Genomic DNA, 24,370 nt, shown 5'->3' with positions numbered 1-24,370 from the left:
CACGTGTTTGTCACTCGAGACAAAACTGCAAAATCACCGCCAAAGGTATGTGTCAATACTTAATCTATGTGGAAAAAAAAGGAGTGCCCTTGCGTGTTAATTCGTAACATTGCAGCACGTTTTTGGATCTACATTGAATAAACAGTTTATAACTTATGCGTGTACAGTGCACGAACAGAGTAAAGAATGATTCACGGTGTGTACCACCAAAATGACACACTTTACCAAGACTACCGAGGGGACAAAATTTGTGTCAGGGTGGCATTAATGACAATCAAATTACAGTACAGTATAGAAATGCTTTAGGCCATAATTATGATTTCCTTAACATAGCTTATATAACTTGGCATCCACACTACAACATAATACTCGCCAATTCACCACTTGGCTTGAAGACCCTTCAGTTTTATACGTCAGGAATGAAACAAGTCTCAAAACATTTCCATTTATTATCACAATAATTGTAGAAAATGAATGCCCTGCAAGACTGCCATAACACCATACAAGCAGCCTCCATCATAGTTTTAACAATTACTGACAAATGCTTCAAGAGGTGACAGCTAAACCCATTAACTCAAAACTACTCAACAAGTATACAACTTAGCAACTGACGTGATAAAAGAATTGTTGTACAAAGTATTTTCTTAACAAATGTTATCTGCCTGATAAAAATGGAGAGAAACAGATTTCTCTGCTGTTATTTTCTATGTTGGAAATCGTTTCAGCACGAGCAGAAACTTTTTTTTTTTATAAGCTCTTTTTTAAGATTCCTTAACACTAAAAGAACATACACCTTTTCTCCATAGGGAAAAGGTGTAAACATAGTATTCTCATTATTCACACACGCTTTCATTATAAGATGGTCTTAGATAGAATAAAAAAAAAAGCACAAAAACAAGTCGATCAACTTTGTAAATTGCCACTTGTAATCTCGTCTGTCTACTGGCTGTATGTGAGTCAGGGAAATGGAGGGTGGGTTATACAGTGTAACTTTATATATATATAGTATTCAAATGTAAAAAAAGAAAAAACTCTCTTAAAAGCCTCCGATATTTGCCAATTAGGTAGCAAAAATATCTTTTGCTAGATTTTCTAATTCTCTACTTGTGGGCTGCTACAATTAGCTTAAAAGTCATTGCACATGCAGGGTAGGCCACCTGGCCCTGAGGGGGCTCCACATCCCATTATACGGTGGGTAAAATGCCAATATGGACCAGACTAAATCAACTATCTCCACATCCTGGTCGGATGGTCGGGTTACCTGAATAAAGGTTGGGTAACTGGTTATATCAACAGTGCATCCAAAGTTTCCTATCTGCCAGCTCTGTTAAGTGGATCCATTTGGTATACATCAACAAGGCCTTTCCTAAACGCAACTCACCTTAACAAGGTATTTCATGAAATAATTTAACAACTGGATGCATGTCAATTCAATCCGCAACCTCTTCTGGTCACGGAGAAAACACAAGCATCTTTCATCTTTTTGGGGGACAACAAAACATAACATTTAACATGACAAAACAAAATAACAAAATATAAAAAAAGGAACCAAATGTCACTCATGAGCTATGAACATATTGGCCATTTTCTAGCATACCAATGTCGATAACAAAAACCAACTTAAGACAGCACAACAGAAGAACCTTAACCACTTAAGTTGGATAAAGCACGTGGTTAACCATGCACTTCTGGAACCAATATGGCAACTGGAATCCGACGAATGGTGTCAAAAACCACATTACGCACCTACATATAAAATATTTTACATGATTACAAACAATAGTACCAAGCTCAATACAAACATCCATTCATACTAAAGTTAATAAAAAATTATTAGACTAATGAGATACATATACGTCAAACACAGAAAACACTCAACCGATGACTTTGTTAAGGGACAAACCATCAAGTTCGTCTACGAACGAACTCGTCTACCTCGGGTACCCTTAACTCTGTCCTCTTTACAGGCTATGGGCAAAGTGTATTTCTGCTAAACACCAGTTTTCAAAAGTAGAGAACACTTCTAGTGTGTCAACCCCCATCAAACTTGTAGGAAATCTGTCAGAAGTGTAGTTCTCCTCTTCTCGACAATATCCATTTGGTTTTCCAAATCTCCTCTATCGGTCATCTCAGCACGTTCGATCTTCCACGAGAGATTCTCAATCTCGGCTTCTAACTGTGCTTGTTGGTACTCAAACTGAAAGTAAAACATTGTGTTACAATAAGAACACTATACAGCATTATTTTTTTAAATTACCAGGCAAATGAACTGTTTGATTGTAGAAAAATAATATTCTACACCTTATTCATAAGAAATTCACTATAGTCCATTTCTTTTAGCGAGTCATATTTGCACAGACTCGCAACGGTGCCCTTTTAGCTCGGAAAAGTTTCCTGGTCGCTGATTAGTTAGAATTATCTTGTCCAACCAATCAGCGATCAGGAAACTTTTCCGAGCTAAAAGGGCACCGCTGCGAGTCGGTGCAAATATGACTCGCTAAAAGAAATGGACTATAGGCTCAAAAACTGTTTCTCTATGTTACATAAACAACTATGCTTTACAAGGATGTTAGAGGAACATAATATCCTACCCAGGACTTAATTTCTACCAAATGCAATTATAAAACTCCTGTATATCATCATCTTTGTTTGCATTAATTACAATAATTAAGAAATGAGGAAAATTTCAAAAATAGCTTTCCATATATCTAGTAACAGTAAAATTGAATAAAAGAACAATACTTAAACAGTAAAACTTCAAACATCGTAAACACTATCATCATATTGTAATTTGATAAAATATATCTCATTATGATTAGGATACAAGACGATAGTAAAACCTCTTTGTTCTTGTTAGTAATTTCAACGTTCACCTTAGGAGTGGTTAGATTTTGTTTCTCCAACTGACTACCATAGCTTGAGAGCTTTAGACTTTGCCACTGAATCAGGCTGTGAGCAAATCATAAGTGAAGCTATTCACAGGTCTGGTAACTGCTTGGACCTAGTATATAGTGACTCCCCTGGCATTATATAAAGTAAGGTTGGCTCTCCAGCACGGACATCTGATCATGCCTCAATTTTGTTAGTAATTAAGACTGAGTAGCCTCTCTTTATGTGTCCAAGTCATGTAAGATACGCATAAAATCTCAAGTAGACTGGAATGACTTTTTCAGTGATCTTTTGAATTTGAATTGTACAAGTGTCGAGCCAGTTGTTATTTTAAATGAGAATCTAGTCAACATAATTGATAGGTATATCCCTTCCCGGTTGGCTAAAATACGGAGTGAAAAACAAATCCTGGTTCAATGGTGACAGGCCCCTCTTTGTAATACCTGTCAAGTGACAATGGATGTTAAACATATTTTAGTCGATTGTCCTGTTTTTAATCTTCAGAGGAGGACACATTTACTCCAGGACAAACCTTTAAGATATACACTGGGGGAAAACTGTAATACCCTGAACTTGAGAAAATTTATACAAAGTATTGGGTTATATTACGAGCTATAATTGATTTTATTAATTTATTTATTTATTTTACCCTTTTAATCCCTATTTATTTCACATCTAGATTTTATTGTATGAAAGTGTTACGATTTGTATTAAAGGTTAAAATGATACTAAATGGTGTGAGTGTACAGATATGATTGAATGATTTTCGTTATATAGCGCTGAATGGCCTTTGATGCCCCAGTGCTTGGCTTAATGCCTAAATCCTATATTCAATTCAATTCAATTCAATGGTGATAGTACATTTGCTTATTTGAAGAAACTGGAGGCTTATCACCTTTGGAAGGGTAACATTTCAGATATGACTTGGAATAAGTATATAGACTCTTATGCAATTCCTCCCATGAGTCATCTGCAAAATCTGTTATTAAGGTATTCGCCATTAACATTTTAATTCTTACATTTTCCCACTCTAAATTCTTAATAACTTCTAAACACGTAAATAATTTAGGAGATATGGGGTCTCCCTGTCTAACTCCTTAGAGCAGTGTTTCCCAACCTTTTTTAAATGATTACCCCAAAATTTTATTTCCAACTAATCAATTACCGCATTGAACATATACCCGGTAACATCGTATGTTTTTTTTGCAACCACCTGATGAACTGTATGGATCATGTAGCCCGCTATTGGCTGCTTATAGTTAAAATTATTGAGTTTTCCTATAAAATAATTATTGCAGAGTTTGTGTATGAATTATGGCAATAATTATGGGAATGTGAATAACTCAATTTCAGAACATCTTGATTACCCCAAAAATACGGGTCCATTACCCCACTGGGGTAATTTACCCCAGGGTTGGGAAACACTGCCTTAGAGGTTCCACTGTGTATATACCTATAACGATCTGATATTCACATTTGCTTTATATAAGCAAACGTGCTACTGTACATACATTATTAGACAATTCACTATTGCCTCGGAACCAGCTACTAGTCGCTTTCGGATGTTTGGCAACATAGACTAGTCTACTTTTATTAACAGAATAAGAGTAAACACACTTATAAATCATTGTGAATGTCATCAGAGATGTTATTTCATAGCCTAGAATATACAAGACAAGCATGGCAATGCACAAACTTTCCCTCTTTTTATTCAATGAGCTTAGCACCCTCTCACCTATGACTCTTGTGCACTGATAGGTTAGTTTACTTATTCATATAAGTTAAAAGTTTAGACCCACTTCCAAAATAGTTTGTGTTAGATGTATGAATTAGTATTCTATAGCCTACTATGCATAGAAGTACATTTGCATTGATAAACCACATAACAGAAACAGGTATCCTAGGCTATGATTGTTGATACCAACCTAACCTATATACTGTACGACAAATTTGCACTCTCAGCATATACGGTCAGGGTCACCCCCATCCCCTTAATCCAGATTAAGTGAGATTTTACTATAATAATAATATTGACCTGATTTGAACTGTCCCAACCTTGAATTGAGAGTTTATCAGCAGCTCTACTCAAACTTTACAAAAATCAAAGTCAAGAAGGTAGACTGATTCAACCATTATCAGTAAAAACGATAAAGATGACCAGCCTTTGCATAAACAATGAAAGAACTGAAAAATACAAGGTAACTATGATGTATCTATGCCTAGATAGTAGCCATCAACCTATACATTAACTTGATACTAATTGGATAGGGAGGCACTTTGCTGCAAATAAAGAAAACAAAAAAAATTTTCATCTTAGGGCGGACGTTGGCATTTAAATCTCGTGGAGAGAGAAGCAATATGAACATCAGGGAAGTTTAATAAAAATAAGGTCACCATACTAACCAGGTCTTTCCTGGGTCCAGACTCGAGGTAATAAGCAAAGGGATAAGTGTTCTGGAGTGTGTAGCGGCAACGGGCAAGAAGGGTAGCAGCATCCAGGAGGTACTGCCAATCAATCCAGGTTCCAGTTGTGGCCATGACTTTGTCTTGAATCCTCTCCCGGATCTTGTTCAAAGTGTCCTCCTCCAGCTTCAAGCTTTTACTATGATTCTCCCACTGGCCAGAGATAAACAAGAGGATCGTGTCCATTCACAATACAAGATTTTAAACAAGGAAAGCATTCTTAATCCTTTTACCCTCAATAGTACGTTTCACAAATCCCTTTACCCCCATGGATGTACCGGTACGTCCTTGCAAAAAACTGCTATTTACATTTTTTTGCATATTTTTGATAACTTTAGGAGAAACTTCAGACATTTTCCAAAATAATGAGACCAACCTGACCTCTCTATGACGAAAATTAAGGCTGTTAGAGCAATTTGAAAAAAAAAAAATATATTGCAAAATGTGCTTGAAAAAGAAAAAGCCTGGGGGTTAAGGGTTGGAAAGCTCTAAATAGCGTTTGGGGTAAAAGGGTAAAGGATCGGTGGGATTTATTTTTTTTTTTGCAAGTTATTTCAAATATAAAGAACATTCTATAACATTCATTCAATATTCCTTCTAATCACTATAAACATTGAGCATGTAATATAATTAACATACACATTAACAGTCACTCAACATTAAAAGCACTATGTAACCCCACCAATAACCATATGAAGTTAATGTACTGTAAGTCCTACATAAAAACTGGTACCTAAGATGTATATAATGTAAGTCCTACATAAAAACTGGTACCTAAGATGTTTATAATGTAAGTCCTACATAAAAACTGGTACCTAAGATGTATATAATGTAAGTCCTACATAAAAACTGGTACCTAAGATGTATGTAATGTAAGTCCTACATAAAACCTGGTACCTAAGATGTATATAATGTAAGTCCTACATAAAAACTGGTACCTAAGATGCATGTAATGTAAGTCCTACATAAAAACTGGTACCTAACATGTATATAATGTAAGTCCTACATAAAAACTGGTACCTAACATGTATATAATGTAAGTCCTACATAAAAACTGGTCCCTAGGATGCATGTAATGTAAGTCCTACAAAAGAACTGGTACCCAAGATGCAAGTAATGTAAGTTCTACATAAAAACTGGTCCCAAAGATGCATATAATGTAAGTCCTACATAAAAACTGGTCCCTAAGATGCATGTATTGTAAGTCCTACATAAAAACTGGTCCCCAAGATGCATGTAATGTAAGTCCTACATAAAAACTGGTCCCCAAGATGCATGTAATGTAAGTCCTACATAAAAACTGGTCCCCAAGATGCATGTAATGTAAGTCCTACATAAAAACTGGTCCCTAGGATGCATATAATGTAAATTCTACATAAAAACTGGTACCTAAGATACATGTAATGTAAGTCCTATATAAAAACTGGTCCCTAAGATGCATATAATGTAAATTCTACATAAAAACTGGTACCTAAGATGCATGTAATGTAAGTCCTATATAAAAACTGGTTCCTTAGATGCATGTAATGTAAGTCCTACATAAAACTGGTACCTAAGATGCATGTAATGTAAGTCCTATATAAAAACTGGTTCCTTAGATGCATGTAATGTAAGTCCTACATAAAACTGGTACCTAAGATGCATGTATTGTAAGTCCTACATAAAAACTGGTCCCTAAGATGCATGTAATGTAAGTCCTACATAAAACTGGTACCTAAGATGCATGTATTGTAAGTCCTACATAAAAACTGGTCCCTAAGATGCATGTAATGTAAGTCCTACATAAAAATACTGTTACCCAAGAGGCGTGTACTGTAAGTCCTACATAAAAACTGGTCCCTAAGATGTATGTAATGTAAGTCCTACAAAAAAACTGGTCCCTAAGATGCATGTAATGTAAGTCCTACATAAACACTGGTACCTAAGATGCATATAAGTCCTACATAAAAACTGGTCCCCAAGATGCATGTAATGTAATTCCTACATAAAAACTGACACCTAAGATGCATGTAATGTAGGTCCTACATAAAAACTGGTACCTAAGATACATGTAATTAAGTCCTATATAAAAACTGGTTCCTTAGATGTATGTAATGTAAGTCCTACATAAAAACTGGTCCTTAAGATGCATGTAATGTAAGTCCTACATAAAAACCGGTCCCTAAGATGCATGTAATGTAAGTCCTACATAAAAACTGGTTACTAAAATGCATGTAATGCAAGTCCTACATAAAAACTGGCACCTGAGATGCATGTAATGTAAGTCCTATATAAAAACTGGTACCTAAGATACATGTAATGTACTTTTAACATAAAAACAGTTACCTAAGATGCATGTAATATAAGTCCTACATAAAAACTGGTACCTAAGATACATATAATATAAGTTCTACACAGAAACTGGTGGACTACCTATGATGAATGTGATGCAGTTTAAAGCGAGAGAGAACGCAAACTTACCCGTTCGTAATAATGGAGATACTTTTTGAGGGCTTCCCTAGCTTGTGCATGAGCAGATTCGTGGGCGATGTTGGGATTCTCCTTGTAACGGGAACATTCGTAATACTCAGACCCGTGGGTTTTCCAGCAACCCAGACACATCCAGCAAAAGTCATGTTTACAATTGTAACACTGCATGTGATTGCACCCTCCATTTTTTTCAATGCAAATGTGGCACTTTGGACACTGGAAAAAAAAAAATTCAATATAAATTAAATACAGTAAATATTTACCTTGGAGGGGTATAGTAACAAATGAGGAGGTAATGGCGAGACCTGGAGTGGAGAAAGCAATGGTAAAGGGAATAAGAAAGAGACAACTGAGTTTTTTTAGGCACATTAAAGAGATAATAAAGCACTTACGTCTCACTGGGAGGATAGAGGGGATGAGATCGAGGCGGAGGCAGAGGACAAAGTACACGGACAATATTGTGGTGGGCTCCGAGGGTAATTATATTACAAATCTAGAGATACAGATGGCTAGAGACCGGGAGAGGTGGAGGCGACTGACCGCCAACATCCAGGAAGGGGGAGGCAGAGGACAAAGTACGTGGACAGTATTGAGGTGGGCTTGGAGGGTAATTATACATCATAACAAGTGATACAAATGACTAGACACAAGTAGAGGTGGAGGCGACCGACTGTCAACATCCAGGACAGAGCACTTCAGTAAGTAAGAAAATCTATATGAATACAACACAAGTAAACTGCACAAAATTACAAAGAATTACTTAATACTATTATTATCAATTGCTAAGATACAACCCTCGTTGGAAAAGCAGGACGCTATAAGCCAAAGCGATCCAATAGGGAAAAATAGCCCAGTGAGGAAAGGAAATAAGGAAACAAAGTATAAGAGAAGTAATGAACCATATAAAATACTTTAAGAATGGTAACAGAATTAAAATATTTCTTTCATACATAAACTATAACAACTTGAAAAAAAAAAAGAGGAAGTAAAATAAGATTAAGTTTGCCAGAAATGCTTTCAAAGTGAAGAAACTGATGACGTAGCTTTTCCAAGTGCCAGTTAACCCTTTGAGCTCTGTAATAATTCCAAGAACTGAAATTTAAATGATATACAGTATACGAAAATGTTTGAAGAAATACTAGAGACATCAAACTTTACAACAAAGGCCTCATGCACGCCGAATATCAGCGGGATGAGAAGGCCATTAAAGGCATCATCAATAACAACGTTTCACCCACTGATGAGACCACGAAAGTGAAACTCATCATCTATTACCAGACTGAAAAAACCCGCAACTTGATCATGAGGAACAACCCAGCGCCCCCTGATAACGACCCTCTGAAGAAGACAAATGTAGTCTACTCTTACCAATGCCCAGTCCGAGGATGCCCCGGCAAATACATAGGTATGACTACCATGAAACTTTCGAAGAGGATCTCGTGCCACGTTCAGCAAGGTGCTATCAGAAATCATGCTCTACAGCGACATAACTCCCAAATTAGCCGGGCAGACATCGTCGCCAATACCAAAATTATCGGCAGCGCCACGGACAGCAGGCGCTTACGAATTTTGGAAGCTTTGCTAATCCAGAACGAGAAACCAGCGTTGAATACGACTCGAGAAATGTTCCTCCTACCATCCTGTCGACGTACCAACGCTAGGAACCAAGAACAAGACCCCCAGAATGATGACAACCCTGATCCTGACACCCCTACAAATAGAGAAATCGTCTGGCCAAATGCTGATTTTGGCGGCGAACATGGCCCAGAATTTCAGCCTGCTGAGCGTAGGAATGGGCTGACTGACTTGGAGCCCGTCTCGGCGCGCGCCTCAGCCAATCAGGGAGCTCGGATACCTCTCTCAGCCCAGTCCACTGAGCGAGATAGGAGACTGCCTGACATTTTGGCTGGCTCGGCGCGCGTCCTGACCAATCAGGAGCCAGGATCCCTTCCTACCTCTCAGCCTGGGAGGCCGAGCCGAGCTCGTCGTACATCTGCCACCCGAACTTACAACCTCCGCTCGACCAATCAAAATTCGAGGCCCCTCTCTACGAACCAGAGCCGGGATATATAAGGACCCATATCTAGCCAGAGCCTCACTTCTCACCTGAAGACGGAGCAAGCTGTTCCGAAACGCGTCGCAACCCACTCCTGACTTTACCTGTTGTAATTTTCGAGTATTACTTGTACTTGTATTAATTACATCCAGCCTTAACTTGATTTGTATCCTTCACCCTGATGAGCTTCGCCAACTTGCTAGCTGAATGTAGCAATCCTGAAAAAAGAATTGTCCGAAGAATCGAGAAATTGGACAAGAAATTGAATTCTGCCGATGCCGCCATAGTAAATAATAATAAAAATAATAATAATAATAATAATGATTTGTTCTTACATTAAGAAATTTAGAAAAGAAAGAGAAAAATAAAATTTAAATTAAAGTTCTTCAACAAGAAAACAAACAGTAGAGATCGATGTGTAAATAATTCCTTCTTTTTAATTACAATAAAGAATTAAAAATAAAAAAAAACAATGAAATAAAAGTTCTTGCACATCTGAGAAGAAACCAAACAGTAAAGTTGGTAAGTAGAAGGCAGAAGATAAATGAAGCCAAGATGTTACACAGAATCTTTTCTACCATCTACAGCAGGCCATGTAAGACAAATGTTATAGATTAGGGAGTGAATTTAGACACAACTGAAGCAAGCTATACAAAGGTAAGTTGAAGACACTGGATGGTAATGTGGGAAGAAGATGGACACCAATAATAACGAACAAAAACCAACGAGTGAAATATGTTACAGTTGGGGACTAAAAGGACAACTCAAAAGAACCTTTAGTACTGCCTTCAGTAACGGATAGGCACTATTTTAAGTAATAAATTTGATGAGTTGACCAATAACTATGAAGAAAAATACATAAGGGGAAAAATTCAATAAAAATAATGCTAAGAAGGCAGTCCTCCCTATTCAAAAAAAAAATATCTTAGCTCTTCAAAAGGTTCCTTTCAACATATTAACATTAATTTTCATCGAAAGAGAAATTTGCATCATATAAAAGTTTAAATTATTTGAGAACATCTGTCAACTTACATCTTTGGTATGTGCACTAATGTAATTTGCAGTTTCGCTATCATCAGCACATTTAGTTAACCATCTCTTGATAGTTTCGCAATCTGTTGGCGCATGGTAATTACTGCCACACTTGTAACTGTAAGAGAATTTGAACAGTTTTAAATTCTATACCAACATTGTACATGATTGTTTTTTACAATTTACACAATAGAATCAATTACTTACAGGCTAATAGGAGAAGCAAAAAACATTGTAAAATATTCCAAAGTCATACTATATCCATCAACTGTGTAATATTTTTAACCCTTTTACCCCCAGGCTATTTGGAAATTTCCAACCCTTAACCCTGGATAGGTACGATGGGTCGTTCGCGACCCCGAGCGTCAAAAAAAAACAGGTTTTTCTCACATGACTCACCCCCGTGACTGAATTTGTGGGTGATCGACCTGCAGGAGGTGTCTCCCCTACACGCTCTAGTAGTGTCCACATGTGCATTGCTGTAGCTGTACTCCTTCCCCGATTTCTGAGACGCGTCGGGGTCGAGCGCGACCGAGTTTACCCTTCTAAGGTAATTTGCATAATTATCAAAGTTATTACGTATTATGAAATTGTCGTAGAATGGTGCAACTTGTATAGGTTATCAGTTGTGGAAAGTCTTGGTGGATTGTTTGGCTACCATGTGCATGATTTTTTTTTTAATTAAAATGTCGTTCATCACCACGAGGACCATTTTACTGCGAGTGCCCCTTTTTCATTTTTTTTCATTTTTTTGCCAAGTCATTTTTTCGTAAGATATTGCCAAATAGTGTCGTAAAACTTTTGCTTGTTTAGTGTTGGAAAGTGTGTCTAGATGATCTGGCTACCCATGCGTGACTTTGTTTTTGTCAGATACGACGTAGTTATTGGTATATTGGGTATTTAACTGCGGTTACCAATTTCTGTTTTTTTTCAATATTTGTAAAAATTACTACGTAGTAAGGAATTGCCGTATATTATTCATTTTTTTTTCATGTTTATGTGTTAGAAAGTGTGCCTTGATGGTTGGGCTAACACATGCATGTCTTTCTTTTTAATCTGAGATGCCGTATATTAGAATGTCGGGCATTTTACCGCGAGTGCCCCTTTTTCATTTTTTTTCATTTTTTTGCCAAGTCATTTTTCCGTAAGATATTGCCAAATAGTGTCGTAAAACTTTTGCTTTTTTAGTGTTGGAAAGTGTGTCTAGATGATCTGGCTACCCATGCGTGATTTTGTTTTTGTCAGATACGACGTAGTTATTGGTATATTGGGTATTTAACTGCGGTTGCCAATTTCTGTTTTTTTCAATATTTGTAAAAATTTACTACGTAGTAAGGAATTGCCGTATATTATTGATTTTTTTTCATGTTTATGTGTTAGAAAGTGTGCCTTGATGGTTGGGCTAACACGTGCATGTCTTATTTTTTTTATCTGAGATGCCGTATATTAGAATGTTGGGCATTTTTCCGCGAGTGCCCCTTTTTATTTGTTTTGCATTTTTTTGCTTAGTCATGTTACCGTAAGGAATTGGAAAGTAGTGTCGCAAAACTTATATTTTTATAGTGTTGGAAAGTGTTTCTAGATGATCTGGCTACCCCTGCCTATTTTTTTTTTAGCCAGATATGGCGTATATATAAGTATGTGTTCGATTTTCCTGTGATTGCCATTTTTTCGTTTTTTCCCATTTCTTTCAAAATTACTACGTACTAAGGAACTATCACAGAGTAATGATTCATTTATATGTTTATTTGTCGGAAAATGTGCCTTGATGGTTTGCCTAGCACGTGGCTGAAATTTTTTTTTTTTTCTGAAATGTCGTATATTAGAATGTTAGCCATTTTTCCACGAGTGCCCCTTTTTATTTGTTTTGCATTTTTTTGCTTAGTCATGTTACCGTAAGGAATTGGCAAGTAGTGTCGCAAAACTTATAATTTTATAGTGTTGGAAAGTGTTTCTAGATGATCTGGCTACCCATGCCTATCTTTTTTTTTTTAGCCAGATATGGCGTATATATAGGTATGTGTTCGATATTCCTGTGATTGCCATTTTTTCGTTTTTTCCCATTTCTTTCAAAATTACTACGTAATAAGGAACTATCACAGAATAATGATTCATTAACTGTATATGTTTATTTGTTGGAAAATGTGCCTTGATGGTTTGCCTAGCACGTGGCTGAAATTTTTTTTTTTTCTGAAATGTCGTATATTAGAATGTTAGCCATTTTTCCGCGAGTGCCCCTTTTTATTTGTTTTGCATTTTTTTGCTTAGTCATGTTACCGTAAGGAATTGGCAAGTAGTGTCGCAAAACTTATATTTTTATAGTGTTGGAAAGTGTTTCTAGATGATCTGGCTACCCATGCCTATCTTTTTTTTAGCCAGATATGGCGTATATATAGGTATGTGTTCGATTTTCCGGTGATTGCCATTTTTTCGTTTTTTCCCAATTCTTTCAAAATTACTACGTACTAAGGAACTATCACAGAGTAATGATTCCTCTAGATGTTTATTTGTCGGAAAATTTTGTTTACTTCTTTTTTGATTGAATATCATCAAATTTTTTTAGCTAAAATATTATATTTTACATTTTTTTTTTCGATTTTATTTCCCTTCAAAAAATTTTTTTTGGGTCAGAATTTTAATTTTATAGTCGTAAAATAATCGACAATTATCCAGCAACCCACCATACAATTTTTATGCATATCCAATAATAATTAGATTAGTAAATAACACCTTGAAATTGACATACCCTTCCTACATTTCAAGTGGCAGATTAGGGAGTCTGAGTCAGTGTGGTTGGCGGCCATTTTGTGGACATATCCGAAGCGTAAGTTGCCCTATCTATATATATTCTTGTTCCCTATAGAATTTGTGATATTTTGGTATATTTTTACCTGCATAAATATCATATTATATATTAAATATATGTATTTTTTTACGAAATTTCTAAGTACTCAAAAAATTACCTTTAGATATGGCCCCTGATATAAATGTAATTTACAAAATAATGAAGATTTTTTTACATATTTCTATTTTAGGATAACATATGTTTATTCCCTAAAAAAATTAGCCACTTCCTATTTCATTTGGGTACCCAAAAAAATTTCATGAAATTTGGACAAATTTTTTTGGCCAAAAAAAGTTACCCTTTTTTTCTCATTTCAGATCTTCACCTCCATGGGTCTGACTTCATCCAAAATACATCAAGATGTGTCCTAAACATTCAAGAATCAATTCCTAAAAGGATTTGTGTATATATGTATAAACTTTTTTTTTATGAATTTTTATGTCAGGTCTTTTTTTTTTCTACTTAATTTTTTAAAATATTTATAATAAATAGTTTTTCTGCAGATGAGTAGTATTTATCTTTACAGTTGTTTTAAGCATTCATTGAAGTTTTTTTTTGGCAAAAGAAAAAAGGAGGTTACTGCAAAAACTGATTTTTCAAGAATTTTTTTTGGCGTCGGGGTCGTTCGCGTCCGAGTATACCCTTAAAGGGGTGTCCGAGGAGCGTACCTATCCAGGGTTAACCCCCAGGCGGTTATTTTTTCCCAGCACATTTTGCAGTATATTTTTTTTTTAATTGCTCTAACAGCCTTAATATTAGTCATAGAGAGGTCAGGTTGGTCTCATTCTCTTGGAAAATGCCTGAATTTTCCCAAAAAATTATCAAAAATATGAAAAAAAAAAATTTTCATAGCATTTTTTTGCAAGGACGTACCGGTACGTCCATGGGGGTAAAGGGATGGCTTTTGTGAAACGTACCAGTACGTCCTTTGGGGGTAAAAGGGTTATCCGTTACAAATCTTCACAAACAGCATAAAGTACTGTAAGCTATACTCACCAGAACTGAGTTTTGCAGTTGGTACAGTTAACTCGCTTTGCTTGACTCTCTTTAGCCTGAACAACAATATTACAGTTTGGACCCGGACAGAAGCGTAATTGTGGATGACTTCGAACATAGTCGGCAAATGCATACTGCTGGTATTTTTCTTTAAGCTGCGGACGGTTTAGTAGACAAACTACAAAATCCTCAGGTGCCAAAACCTGACAATTGTTGCCCATGCACTCAATCCCTTGAAAAAAAGAAAGACAAATAAATTACATAAAAAAAAAATACCTTGATAATATAATTACCCTATTGTATTATACAACTGAAACCGTAATTTGTTCCCTTGTAAAAGCATACAGAATTGAATTGAAGCTATCAAGATTAGCATAAAAATTTAATTACATATGAATGACCTACTGCAATAGAATTTCAGAAACTACTACTGTACATATTTGGCAAGTAAAGGTTTCTGACATGCATAGCACAAAAGGCAACTAGTCTAATACTTGGTTTTCATATACAGTATTAGACATGAGAACAAATGTTAACAAGCCATACCATATATTACTTCAGAAAGACTTTGCCAAAAACCTTCACTCCTTGACAAGTTCAACAATAAAATGAAATTGATTCAGCAACACAGAAACAGCAGCAACGTCCTATTCAGAATAGCAAGAGAAACAAGATATCTAGGTGTGAGATCTTTCTCTTTAGCAATATACAGCCCCTTATTCAAAAATTGACAAATTTGAAAGTAATTTGAATTTTTGCTAACGATACAAACCTGTAGCTATTTTTAGGGATACAGTAATACTTACGGCAAAGCTGGAAGTCTAACCATAAGACTTTTAACGAGGTATAACCATCCACCCGCTAGTTAGCGGCGGGGAAGAGGGGGGGGGGGGTAGCCGGCTACCAGGCTCTCACACACACACCCGTGTTGTATAGTCACTTTTTATTGCAAGAAGGACTTATCGGGGGACAGGTGATGGCAGGGAATTTGTATAAATAGCTACAGGTTTGTATAATTAGGAAAAAAACAAATTACTTTCAAATTTATTTGTTCCGCCACTAATAAAAACCCTCGCTACTTATAGGGATTGACTTACCCCTAAGGAGGGTGGAAGTCTAAACCAACTGGATGGTCTTTGACCCAGGGTTTTCCTATATGAGCTCCGCACAAAACGGGGAGAAAGCTGGACACCTTGCTAAAAAATTCATGCAAAGCACGGTCAGCAGTCTGAGCAATCTGGGTGATTGGGTGATACTAGCAGTGTGACTTGTCTAGGTAAGAATTATCAGAAACGTAGGAATCTTAGAATCAACCATAAACATTACCCAAATCCCAACTTGCCAAGGGGTATGAGAACGTAACAAGTATATCTCTCTATACCAGGTTACACAAGGGCTATGGTTCTACCTGCAGACAGTGGAGGCCAGCTTTGTAGAGTACCGTAGGTGCTGTTACCCCAGAGGGTGGAAGATGAAAGAAAGAAAGAGCCAAAGAGCCAGTCATTCTTTGTCATTCATCCTACACTTAACCATGGTTAAACTCTGCCCTTCCCCATCTGATACTTGTCCGTCAGGGAGCCTAAGGTGCTTAAAACATTTATTGCATAGCCACCAGAGGGTCACTAGAGAACATCTCCATGTTCCTGCGGGTCACGTATTGCAAAAAAAGGGCGGTGAAGGTCATTGGATGCTTCCACATGCTCGCAGACAAGGCCTGCGTCACAAAGTAGTTTTCGTTAACTCTGATCCAGACCCTAATGTTATGAGCTCTCAGTCTCCTCTGTGAGGAAAAGAATCATGAGTCATTGCTCAGTCCATGACCTTGCGAATCCAAGCCGAGAACAAGTTCTAGGTGATCCTTCTTTTGACCTTCCCTGGGCTAATGAAGAGTGCTGGCACTTGGGGGCAAGCTCCGGCAGTCTCCTTGAGGTAGCACCTCCAGTTTCTCCCTGACATAGTAGCCTTTGATCTGGATCATTGGTCATGCTACGAAGGACTCCCAATCCGAACTGCTCAAATTCTGGGATCCGAGCTGCCTGCAACAAAATTAAGTACTGTATTACATGGCCCATCACCGTGAATGTGACACATTGAGGGCGGCCCATGGAGTTCAGCGAATCTCTTGGCCAAAACCAACACATGCGGAAAACTTGTCATCGAGGTCAGGTGAAGATCTGCTGCTTGGAGTCCTTGGTCATACGGACCCTTTGGGCACCGAAGGGCACGACCCATGCCCCATGGAGGAGGTCTTCCTTCTGACTGAGGGCAAGTAAACTCAAATCTCTGTATGAAGAGAGGCGATGCTGAGGTAGAGGAAAGATTAATTCCTTTCAGTCTGAAGGCAAAGCTCAAGAAAGAGCAGTGGCTTTTTGTCACCAAGACCGAGAGAAGCTTTCCTCCCAAAGGTAAATGAGGAACTATGCTATTGCTGGAACAGTGGCATCAAGGGGAGAAATACCCCTTCAACGGTACCAACTACAGTCCACTTGGCCTGGTAGACAAAAGCCGAAGATCTACGCAAGTATCCAGACATCCTCTTTGCAACTTGTTGCGGAAAGGACTCTCCGAGAGAGAAGGAGCTGGATAGTCCCCAAGCATGAAGTCACAGCAAAGATACGACTTTGTGAAAGATGTTCACATGAGGCTGTTAGAGTAGATCGTGTCGCGGTGAAAGTTCTCTCTGGATCTCCGTGGGGAGTTGCAGACGAATCCCCTGGGCGTTATGAGTCTGATGATCAAGACCAGTCTGATGAGCGAGACTAGACTGCCGACGACAAAGCCTTCTCCAAGGATTCCCACATGATATCTCGAGATCTCCATCGGAAGTTATAGATGGGTCAGCTGGGCGTGATAAGGCTGCTGGGCAAGACGAGTCTGATGGGCGAGACAAGTCTTCTAGCGAAACAAGACTGTCGACAACGAGGCCTGCTCCTAAGAGCAATGGCGGGGAATGGATGAATCCAATTCCTGCCGGAGGAGTCCCCCAAAGAGGAGACCAAACAGGTAAAGGAAGTCTTTCTCGTGGACAGAAATAGGCGACTACCATAAGGCCACGAAGGCGAAGAATCCCTTTTGGACTTCTTCCACCATCGCCCAAGCTTTTCCCACTGGGAAGCAGACCATTCCGGCATTCAGGGCAGGTGTTGTCCTGGTTACAACGGTCGCCCCCTCATACAGGAGACAACAGGTGCAGGTCCATACCAACGGACAACATGAAAGTCCCGCAGTAGCGGCTCTCAGGTCCTAGGCAGGTCCTCATGAAGGCGACCAAGAAGAAAGCACACACATACACACATTGAAAAGAAAAAGCAAAAAAGCTATTAGTTAGTAATGATGAGCCAAAAGCAAAGTGGGGTTCTCAACCCAGGAGTGTGAGTGAGTGGGGTAGCTACTAACCCCTGCCCCCGCTAACTAGCAGATGAGTGGTTAACCCTTGCTAAAAATCTAAAGGATCATCTTTCAGATTCGCTGGAAGTAACATCCCCTATATATAGTGTTGGTATGTATTTAGCGTCGGAACAAATAAATTTTTCAAACAAATTAATAGCCGACGAAAGACCACTTGGGAGAACAACTTACCCTGCGGACGGGAAAGGAGTTCACCAAGAGGGATAGGAACAAGCTAAAGACTATGCACTCCTTCCGCTGGCTGCCATCACAGAATGGAGTGAGTGCAGCACTGAAGTGAAGAAAGGTAATTAAAACTTATATTCAAAATCAATTAGCTAGTAGTAGAAAGTTAATTAAAACAGTTTTATACAAAATTAGTTAGCTAAATTATGAACTCCCTCTGCCAACTGCCAATGTAGAACAAAGGAGGGCGGTGTCATCAGCGAAGAGGAGCATGACCAAAGTCAAGGTCTGGGTAGGCCGCAATCGGTCTTTCCTCTGTAAACTCGCAGGGAGCAAGCGACATCCATATCCGAACGGAGAGGGAGTATTCACACGAGGAGGACTCCCCTAAGGCGGAGGCCGGGTGGCTGCACTCAGAGAAGCGGGGAGGCCATCAGCCTACGGGTCATCCAGTGTGAAAAGGGAGGATACCGTAAGAGAAGGTTTCATCGCTGTCGAGAAACGCCGCACTACGCTGACACGAAAACAGCAACACTCACATTGTAATGATACAAGAATGTATATATAAATATAAAAACATTACATGAATGTTTAAATACATATAAAAACATGAGTAAAAAAACATAAGAAAAAGCCAAAGGCCAGACAAAGTTGGGAGGAGAGAGACAAATGTCTACTCTCACCGTGCCGTAAGTAAAAAGGACGATATAACACAGGCGTGTATGTTTGTGAGGGGGGTAGCCGGCTAAACCCTCACCCCCAGTAACTAGCAGGTGGGTGGTTATACCTTGCTATAAGTCTTATGGCTAAACTTCCACCTTCACCAAAAGTATAATTCCTATAAATATTTTTATTAGTGTTGGAACAAACTTCTTTCTGGAAGTTGAAGGTGAGAAGTTTTAAAAATGACCTCTAATGACTTTGAAATTTTCAACAAAGCTGACAAACTTCTATGAAGGAGTGTTAGAAGATGAAGAATGGCTGAAAGATGGGTAACGACATTACCTAATGAACCAGTAACAAAAAAGGTAAAGGAAAAGGAAAAGGAAAAGGAAATCAAAAGACTTAACATCCAATATAAGTCTAAATGTCCAGGCCAACTACTAAAAATATAACTAACTACGTGTCCAATAGTTGTATATTTGTTTTCTCAGTAGTTTATTTCTAAACTTTAAAATAGGTACTAATTATTGAATTACATTTACTTAAAAGTATTAAAGGAAGGATTTGATAAATATCTTATATTCTCATGCCTAAAAACTCATTACTGTACACTATAATCATCAACCACAGAACTATTCTAAATGTTCTTATTGAGAACAATGAACTGCTAACTGTTAGTTATCCATATACAAAAGGCACTTCCCCCAATTTTGGGGGGTAGCCGACATCAACAAGAAACAAAACAAAAAGGGGACCTCTACTCTCTACGTTCCTCCAGCCTAACCAGGGACTCAGCCGAGTTCAGCTGGTACTGCTAGGGTGCCACAGCCCAACCTCCCACATTTTCCACCACAGATGAAGCTTCATACTGCTGAATCCCCTACTGCTGCTACCTCCGCGGTCATCTAAGGCACCGGAGGAAGCAGCAGGGCCTACCGGAACTGCGTCACAATCGCTCGCCATTCATTCCTATTTCTAGCATGCTCTCTTGCCTCTCTCACATCTATCCTCCTATCACCCAGAGCTTTCTTCACACCATCCATCCACCCAAACCTTGGCCTTCCTCTTGTACTTCTCCCATCAACTCTTGCATTCATCACCTTCTTTAGCAGACAGCCATTTTCCATTCTCTCAACATGGCCAAACCACCTCAACACATTCATATCCACTCTAGCCGCTAACTCATTTCTTACACCCGTTCTCACCCTCACCACTTCGTTCCTAACCCTATCTACTCGAGATACACCAGCCATACTCCTTAGACACTTCATCTCAAACACATTAAATTTCTGTCTCTCCATCACTTTCATTCCCCACAACTCCGATCCATACATCACAGTTGGTACAATCACTTTCTCATATAGAACTCTCTTTACATTCATGCCCAACCCTCTATTTTTTACTACTCCCTTAACTGCCCCCAACACTTTGCAACCTTCATTCACTCTGACGTACATCTGCTTCCACTCCACCATTTGCTGCAACAACAGACCCCAAGTACTTAAACTGATCCACCTCCTCAAGTAACTCTCCGTTCAACATGACATTCAACCTTGCACCACCTTCCCTTCTCGTACATCTCATAACCTTACTCTTACCCACATTAACTCTCAACTTCCTTCTCTCACACACCCTTCCAAATTCTGTCACTAGTCGGTCAAGCTTCTCTTCTGTGTCTGCTACCAGTACAGTATCATCAGCAAACAACAACTGATTTACCTCCCATTCATGATCATTCTCGTCTACCAGTTTTAATCCTCTGTTAGTTATATAAATCTAAATTTAGAAACAAACAACCCTATCCTTATCATCTGTAGGTTATTTCTATCAGTATAATGCTGGCTATGGTGGCATATATAAACAGAATACTCAATACTTCTTCGCAATCTATAAAAAAGAACCAGAAATTATCCAAAGGATCTATGACCAGAAATGTGGGTGTGTGCGATAGTTTTGCAGCAGACGGGTTTGAAGTAATTAAAGAATTTGAGGTTCTACAAAAGAACCTAAAATACGCAAGGTCCCGTGTACCATCAGAACCCTTAATAATGGTCGACAAGAACCACTTGTAACAACTTGAGAAGTTATGATAGAGTTTGAAACAGGGTAGGTTAGGCCTAAAATATTACCCTGACAATAAACCTTAATGAACTCCTGAGCTTCCACAAAAAGGGTAGCTTCTATAAAAGGGATTTTGACGAAGGAAAAATCTATTTCTGGGGAGAGACCTGTGTCGCCTGGTGAAAAGGTCCTTCTTGTTACTTTTCTGATATAAATAACTTCCAAATATACCAGAGAAAGTTAAAGCATGGAATGCAGATGTTACTACCCTCGCGCGAGCAACCCTAAGGGCGTTGTGTATAAAGAAAGGGCGTGTGAAAACCACTATTCACAGGTCGTCTTCCATTTAGAGAATTCCTTCGTCAATATATATGGGGTGAGCCGACACAGCAGCCCTAACCATACCAACCTGAACTACCCCACCGACGCCAGACACAAGCGCCATCTGTCATCCTTCTTTTGGACTCGTGTCGCGACGCTACTCCTTTGCTTGTGCTGTGCTTTTTTCGGCTTTTTTGGATTGCTTCATCATGGCTGAAGCTCTCCTTCCTCCTGCACCAATGTTAAGTACCCTAGATTGTTTTGGCAATATCATTGGGTAGCTTCTATAAAAGCAGATATGACAAATTCGAAGATAATTTGTATTTTTCCTAACCATACAAACCTTAGCTATTTACAAAGGGTTTACTTTTAGCGCAGCTGAAATGACGAGCCAATAGTTTTTAACGAGGGTTAATTACCCCCGCGCTAGTTAGCGGGGGGTGGGGAAGGGTAGCTTGCTACCCCTCCCCCCTCCACACACCGGTGACTTGCTTCACTTCACTTAGAGGTAGGACTTGACTTGGGGGTCAGGGATGGCGGGCACATATGTGTAAATAGCTAAGGTTTGTATGGTTAGGAAAAATACAAATTATCTTCGAATTTGTCATTTGTTCCGTAACCGAAATACAAACCACGCTATTTACAAAGGGTGACTTACCCCTTAGGAAGGGTGGAAAGTCCCCAGCCTTACTGACTTCGGCTTGCCCGGGGGCTCGATCCCTTAGTGAGCAGCACTAGAGAGAGGGAGCCCCTGTACCTCACAGGTTCCTAGCATCGCTAGGAACGAGTGGCCTACATAAGTAGTGTGAGGAGGAGAGTGTGACTCGTCCTATGAAGTTGACCTTGAGACCTTCAGATAGGAATTCTAGGATAGGACGTTCCCCATACCACCTCGTCAGGGTATGGGAGACGCAACAGTATTAAGCTTAATACTAGGAGCACAAAGAAGCATGGGTTACCTGCAGAGGTCGAGGTCAGCTATGCGAGGACCAGGATGCTGCTTCCCCAAGAGAGGGGAGAATGAAGAAAGAAGTAAGGGTCAGACATACTCTTTCATTCACACAGACTAAGACCGGGTAACAACGCCCTCAACCTACTGCTACTTGTCCAAAAAGGAGCCTGAGGTTAGACCAGCTGTTGTGCAGCCACCACAGGGCCGATAGAGAACGTATCGAGGCTCCTGTGGGTCACGTCTTGCAGGTAGTGGGCTGTGAAGGTCGTTTGACGCTTCCAGACCCCCGCTTGAAGTACCTGCGTCACAGAGAAGTTTCTCTTGAAGGCCAGGGATGTAGCAATACCCCTGACATCGTGGGCCCGAGGGCGACGTGACGGAGGAGGGTCAGGATTCAGGGCATGGTGGATAACCCTACGAATCCAAGCAGAGATGGTGTTCCTTGTGACCCTCCTCTTTGTCCTGCCTGTGCTCACAAACAAAGCTCGCACATGAGGACGGACTGCAGCCGTTCTCTTCAAGTAGTACCTCAGACACCTCACTGGGCATAGTAGCAGCTGGTCTGGGTCGTTTGTTACAGAACGGAGACTCGCGATCCTGAAAGAGTCGAACCGAGGATCCGGCACTCCAGGATTCTGAGTCTTGGCCACAAACTCAGGGACGAACCTGAACGTTACCTCCCCCCATCCCCTTGAATGGGCGATGTCGTACGAGAGACCATGAAGTTCACTAACTCGCTTGGCCGAGGCCAAGGCGAGTAGGAAAGCCGTCTTCCAAGACAGGTGGCGATCGGAGGCCTGGCGTAATGGCTCGAAGGGAGGTCTCTTGAGAGACCTGAGAACTCGAACCACGTTCCAAGGAGGGGGTCTCACTTCCGACTGGGGGCAGGTAAGCTCATAGCTACGTATGAGTAAAGAGAGTTCTAGCGATGAAGAAATATCCACGCCCTTCAATCTGAAGGCCAAGCTTAAGGCTGAGCGATAGCCTTTCACTGCCGAGACAGAAAGGCGCATTTCTTCTCGCAGATACACAAGGAAGTCCGCTATTGCTGGAATAGTGGCATCGAGTGGAGAGATACCCCTTCCACGACACCAACCACAAAAGACTCTCCACTTCGCTTGGTAGACTCCCTCAGAGGACCTTCGCAGGTGCCGAGACATTCTCTCCGCAACCTGTTGCGAAAAGCCTCTCTCCGCGAGGAGACGCTGGATAGTCTCCAGGCGTGAAGCCGAAGCGAGGCTACGGCCCTGTGAGGGACACCGGAGTGGGGTTGTCTGAGAAGCTCGTGTCGTGGAGGAAGCTCCCTTGGGAGTTCCGTCAGGAGTTGCAGAAGGTCCGGAAACCATTCCGCGTGATGCCATAGCGGAGCTACTAGAGTCATGGAACAGTTGACCGATAGTCTGGTCCTGTTGAGCACCCTTCTCATCAGACAGAATGGTGGGAAGGCGTACACGTCGATGTTGTCCCACCGTTGCTGGAAAGCATCTTGCCAGAGTGCCTTGGGGTCCGGGACTGGTGAGCAGTACAGGGGCAGCTTGAAGTTCAAGGCTGTCGCGAACAAGTCCACCGTCGGGGAACCCCACAAAGTCAGGACTTTGTTGGCTATCTGAGGATCCAAAGACCACTCGGTACTCACTATCTGCGAAGCCCTGCTCAGACTGTCGGCGAGCACATTCCTCTTGCCAGGAATGAAGCGAGCTGATAGTGTTATCGAGTGGGTTTCGGTCCACCTCAGAGTCTCTACTGCAAGATGGGATAGCTGTTGCGAAAAAGTGCCTCCCTGCTTGTTGATATAAGCCACTACCGTGGTGTTGTCGCTCATCACCACCACGGAGTGACCCGCCAGGAACCGTTGGAACTGTTGAAGGGCCAGAAAGACGGCCTTCAATTCTAGCAGGTTGATGTGTAGGCACTTTTCTGATTCTGACCAAAGGCCTGAGGCCCTCTGGTTCAGAACGTGCGCCCCCCACCCTTCTTTTGACGCGTCCGAAAACAGAGTCAATTCCGGGGGAAGGACGAGAAGACTCACTCCCTTTCGCAGGTTCTCGTC

At 40.0% G+C, this 24,370-nt stretch overlaps 1 protein-coding gene across 2 annotated transcripts in view; it reads right to left on the bottom strand.

The window, feature by feature from the left end:
• Nucleotides 1-431: 431 nt before the first annotated feature.
• The window catches only part of ari-2 (E3 ubiquitin-protein ligase ari-2), a 119,667-nt gene continuing 95,728 nt past the window's right edge, over nucleotides 432-24,370 (bottom strand). For both annotated transcript variants that reach the window (XM_068387420.1, XM_068387419.1), the window contains exons 4-8: nucleotides 14,751-14,982; nucleotides 10,910-11,027; nucleotides 7,813-8,037; nucleotides 5,293-5,505; nucleotides 432-2,197 (exon numbers count right to left, since the gene is read on the bottom strand). In XM_068387420.1, the coding sequence (XP_068243521.1) occupies nucleotides 2,042-2,197; nucleotides 5,293-5,505; nucleotides 7,813-8,037; nucleotides 10,910-11,027; nucleotides 14,751-14,982 (944 nt within the window). In that variant the 3' untranslated portion in view covers nucleotides 432-2,041. The remainder of the gene's footprint in view (nucleotides 2,198-5,292; nucleotides 5,506-7,812; nucleotides 8,038-10,909; nucleotides 11,028-14,750; nucleotides 14,983-24,370) is intronic.

This window comes from Palaemon carinicauda, chromosome 14 (genome assembly GCF_036898095.1).
Source record: "Palaemon carinicauda isolate YSFRI2023 chromosome 14, ASM3689809v2, whole genome shotgun sequence".
NCBI lineage: Eukaryota > Metazoa > Arthropoda > Malacostraca > Decapoda > Palaemonidae > Palaemon > Palaemon carinicauda.
The sequence above is the reverse complement of the archived record's forward strand: the minus strand, read 5'-3'. Positions and strand labels throughout refer to the sequence as shown.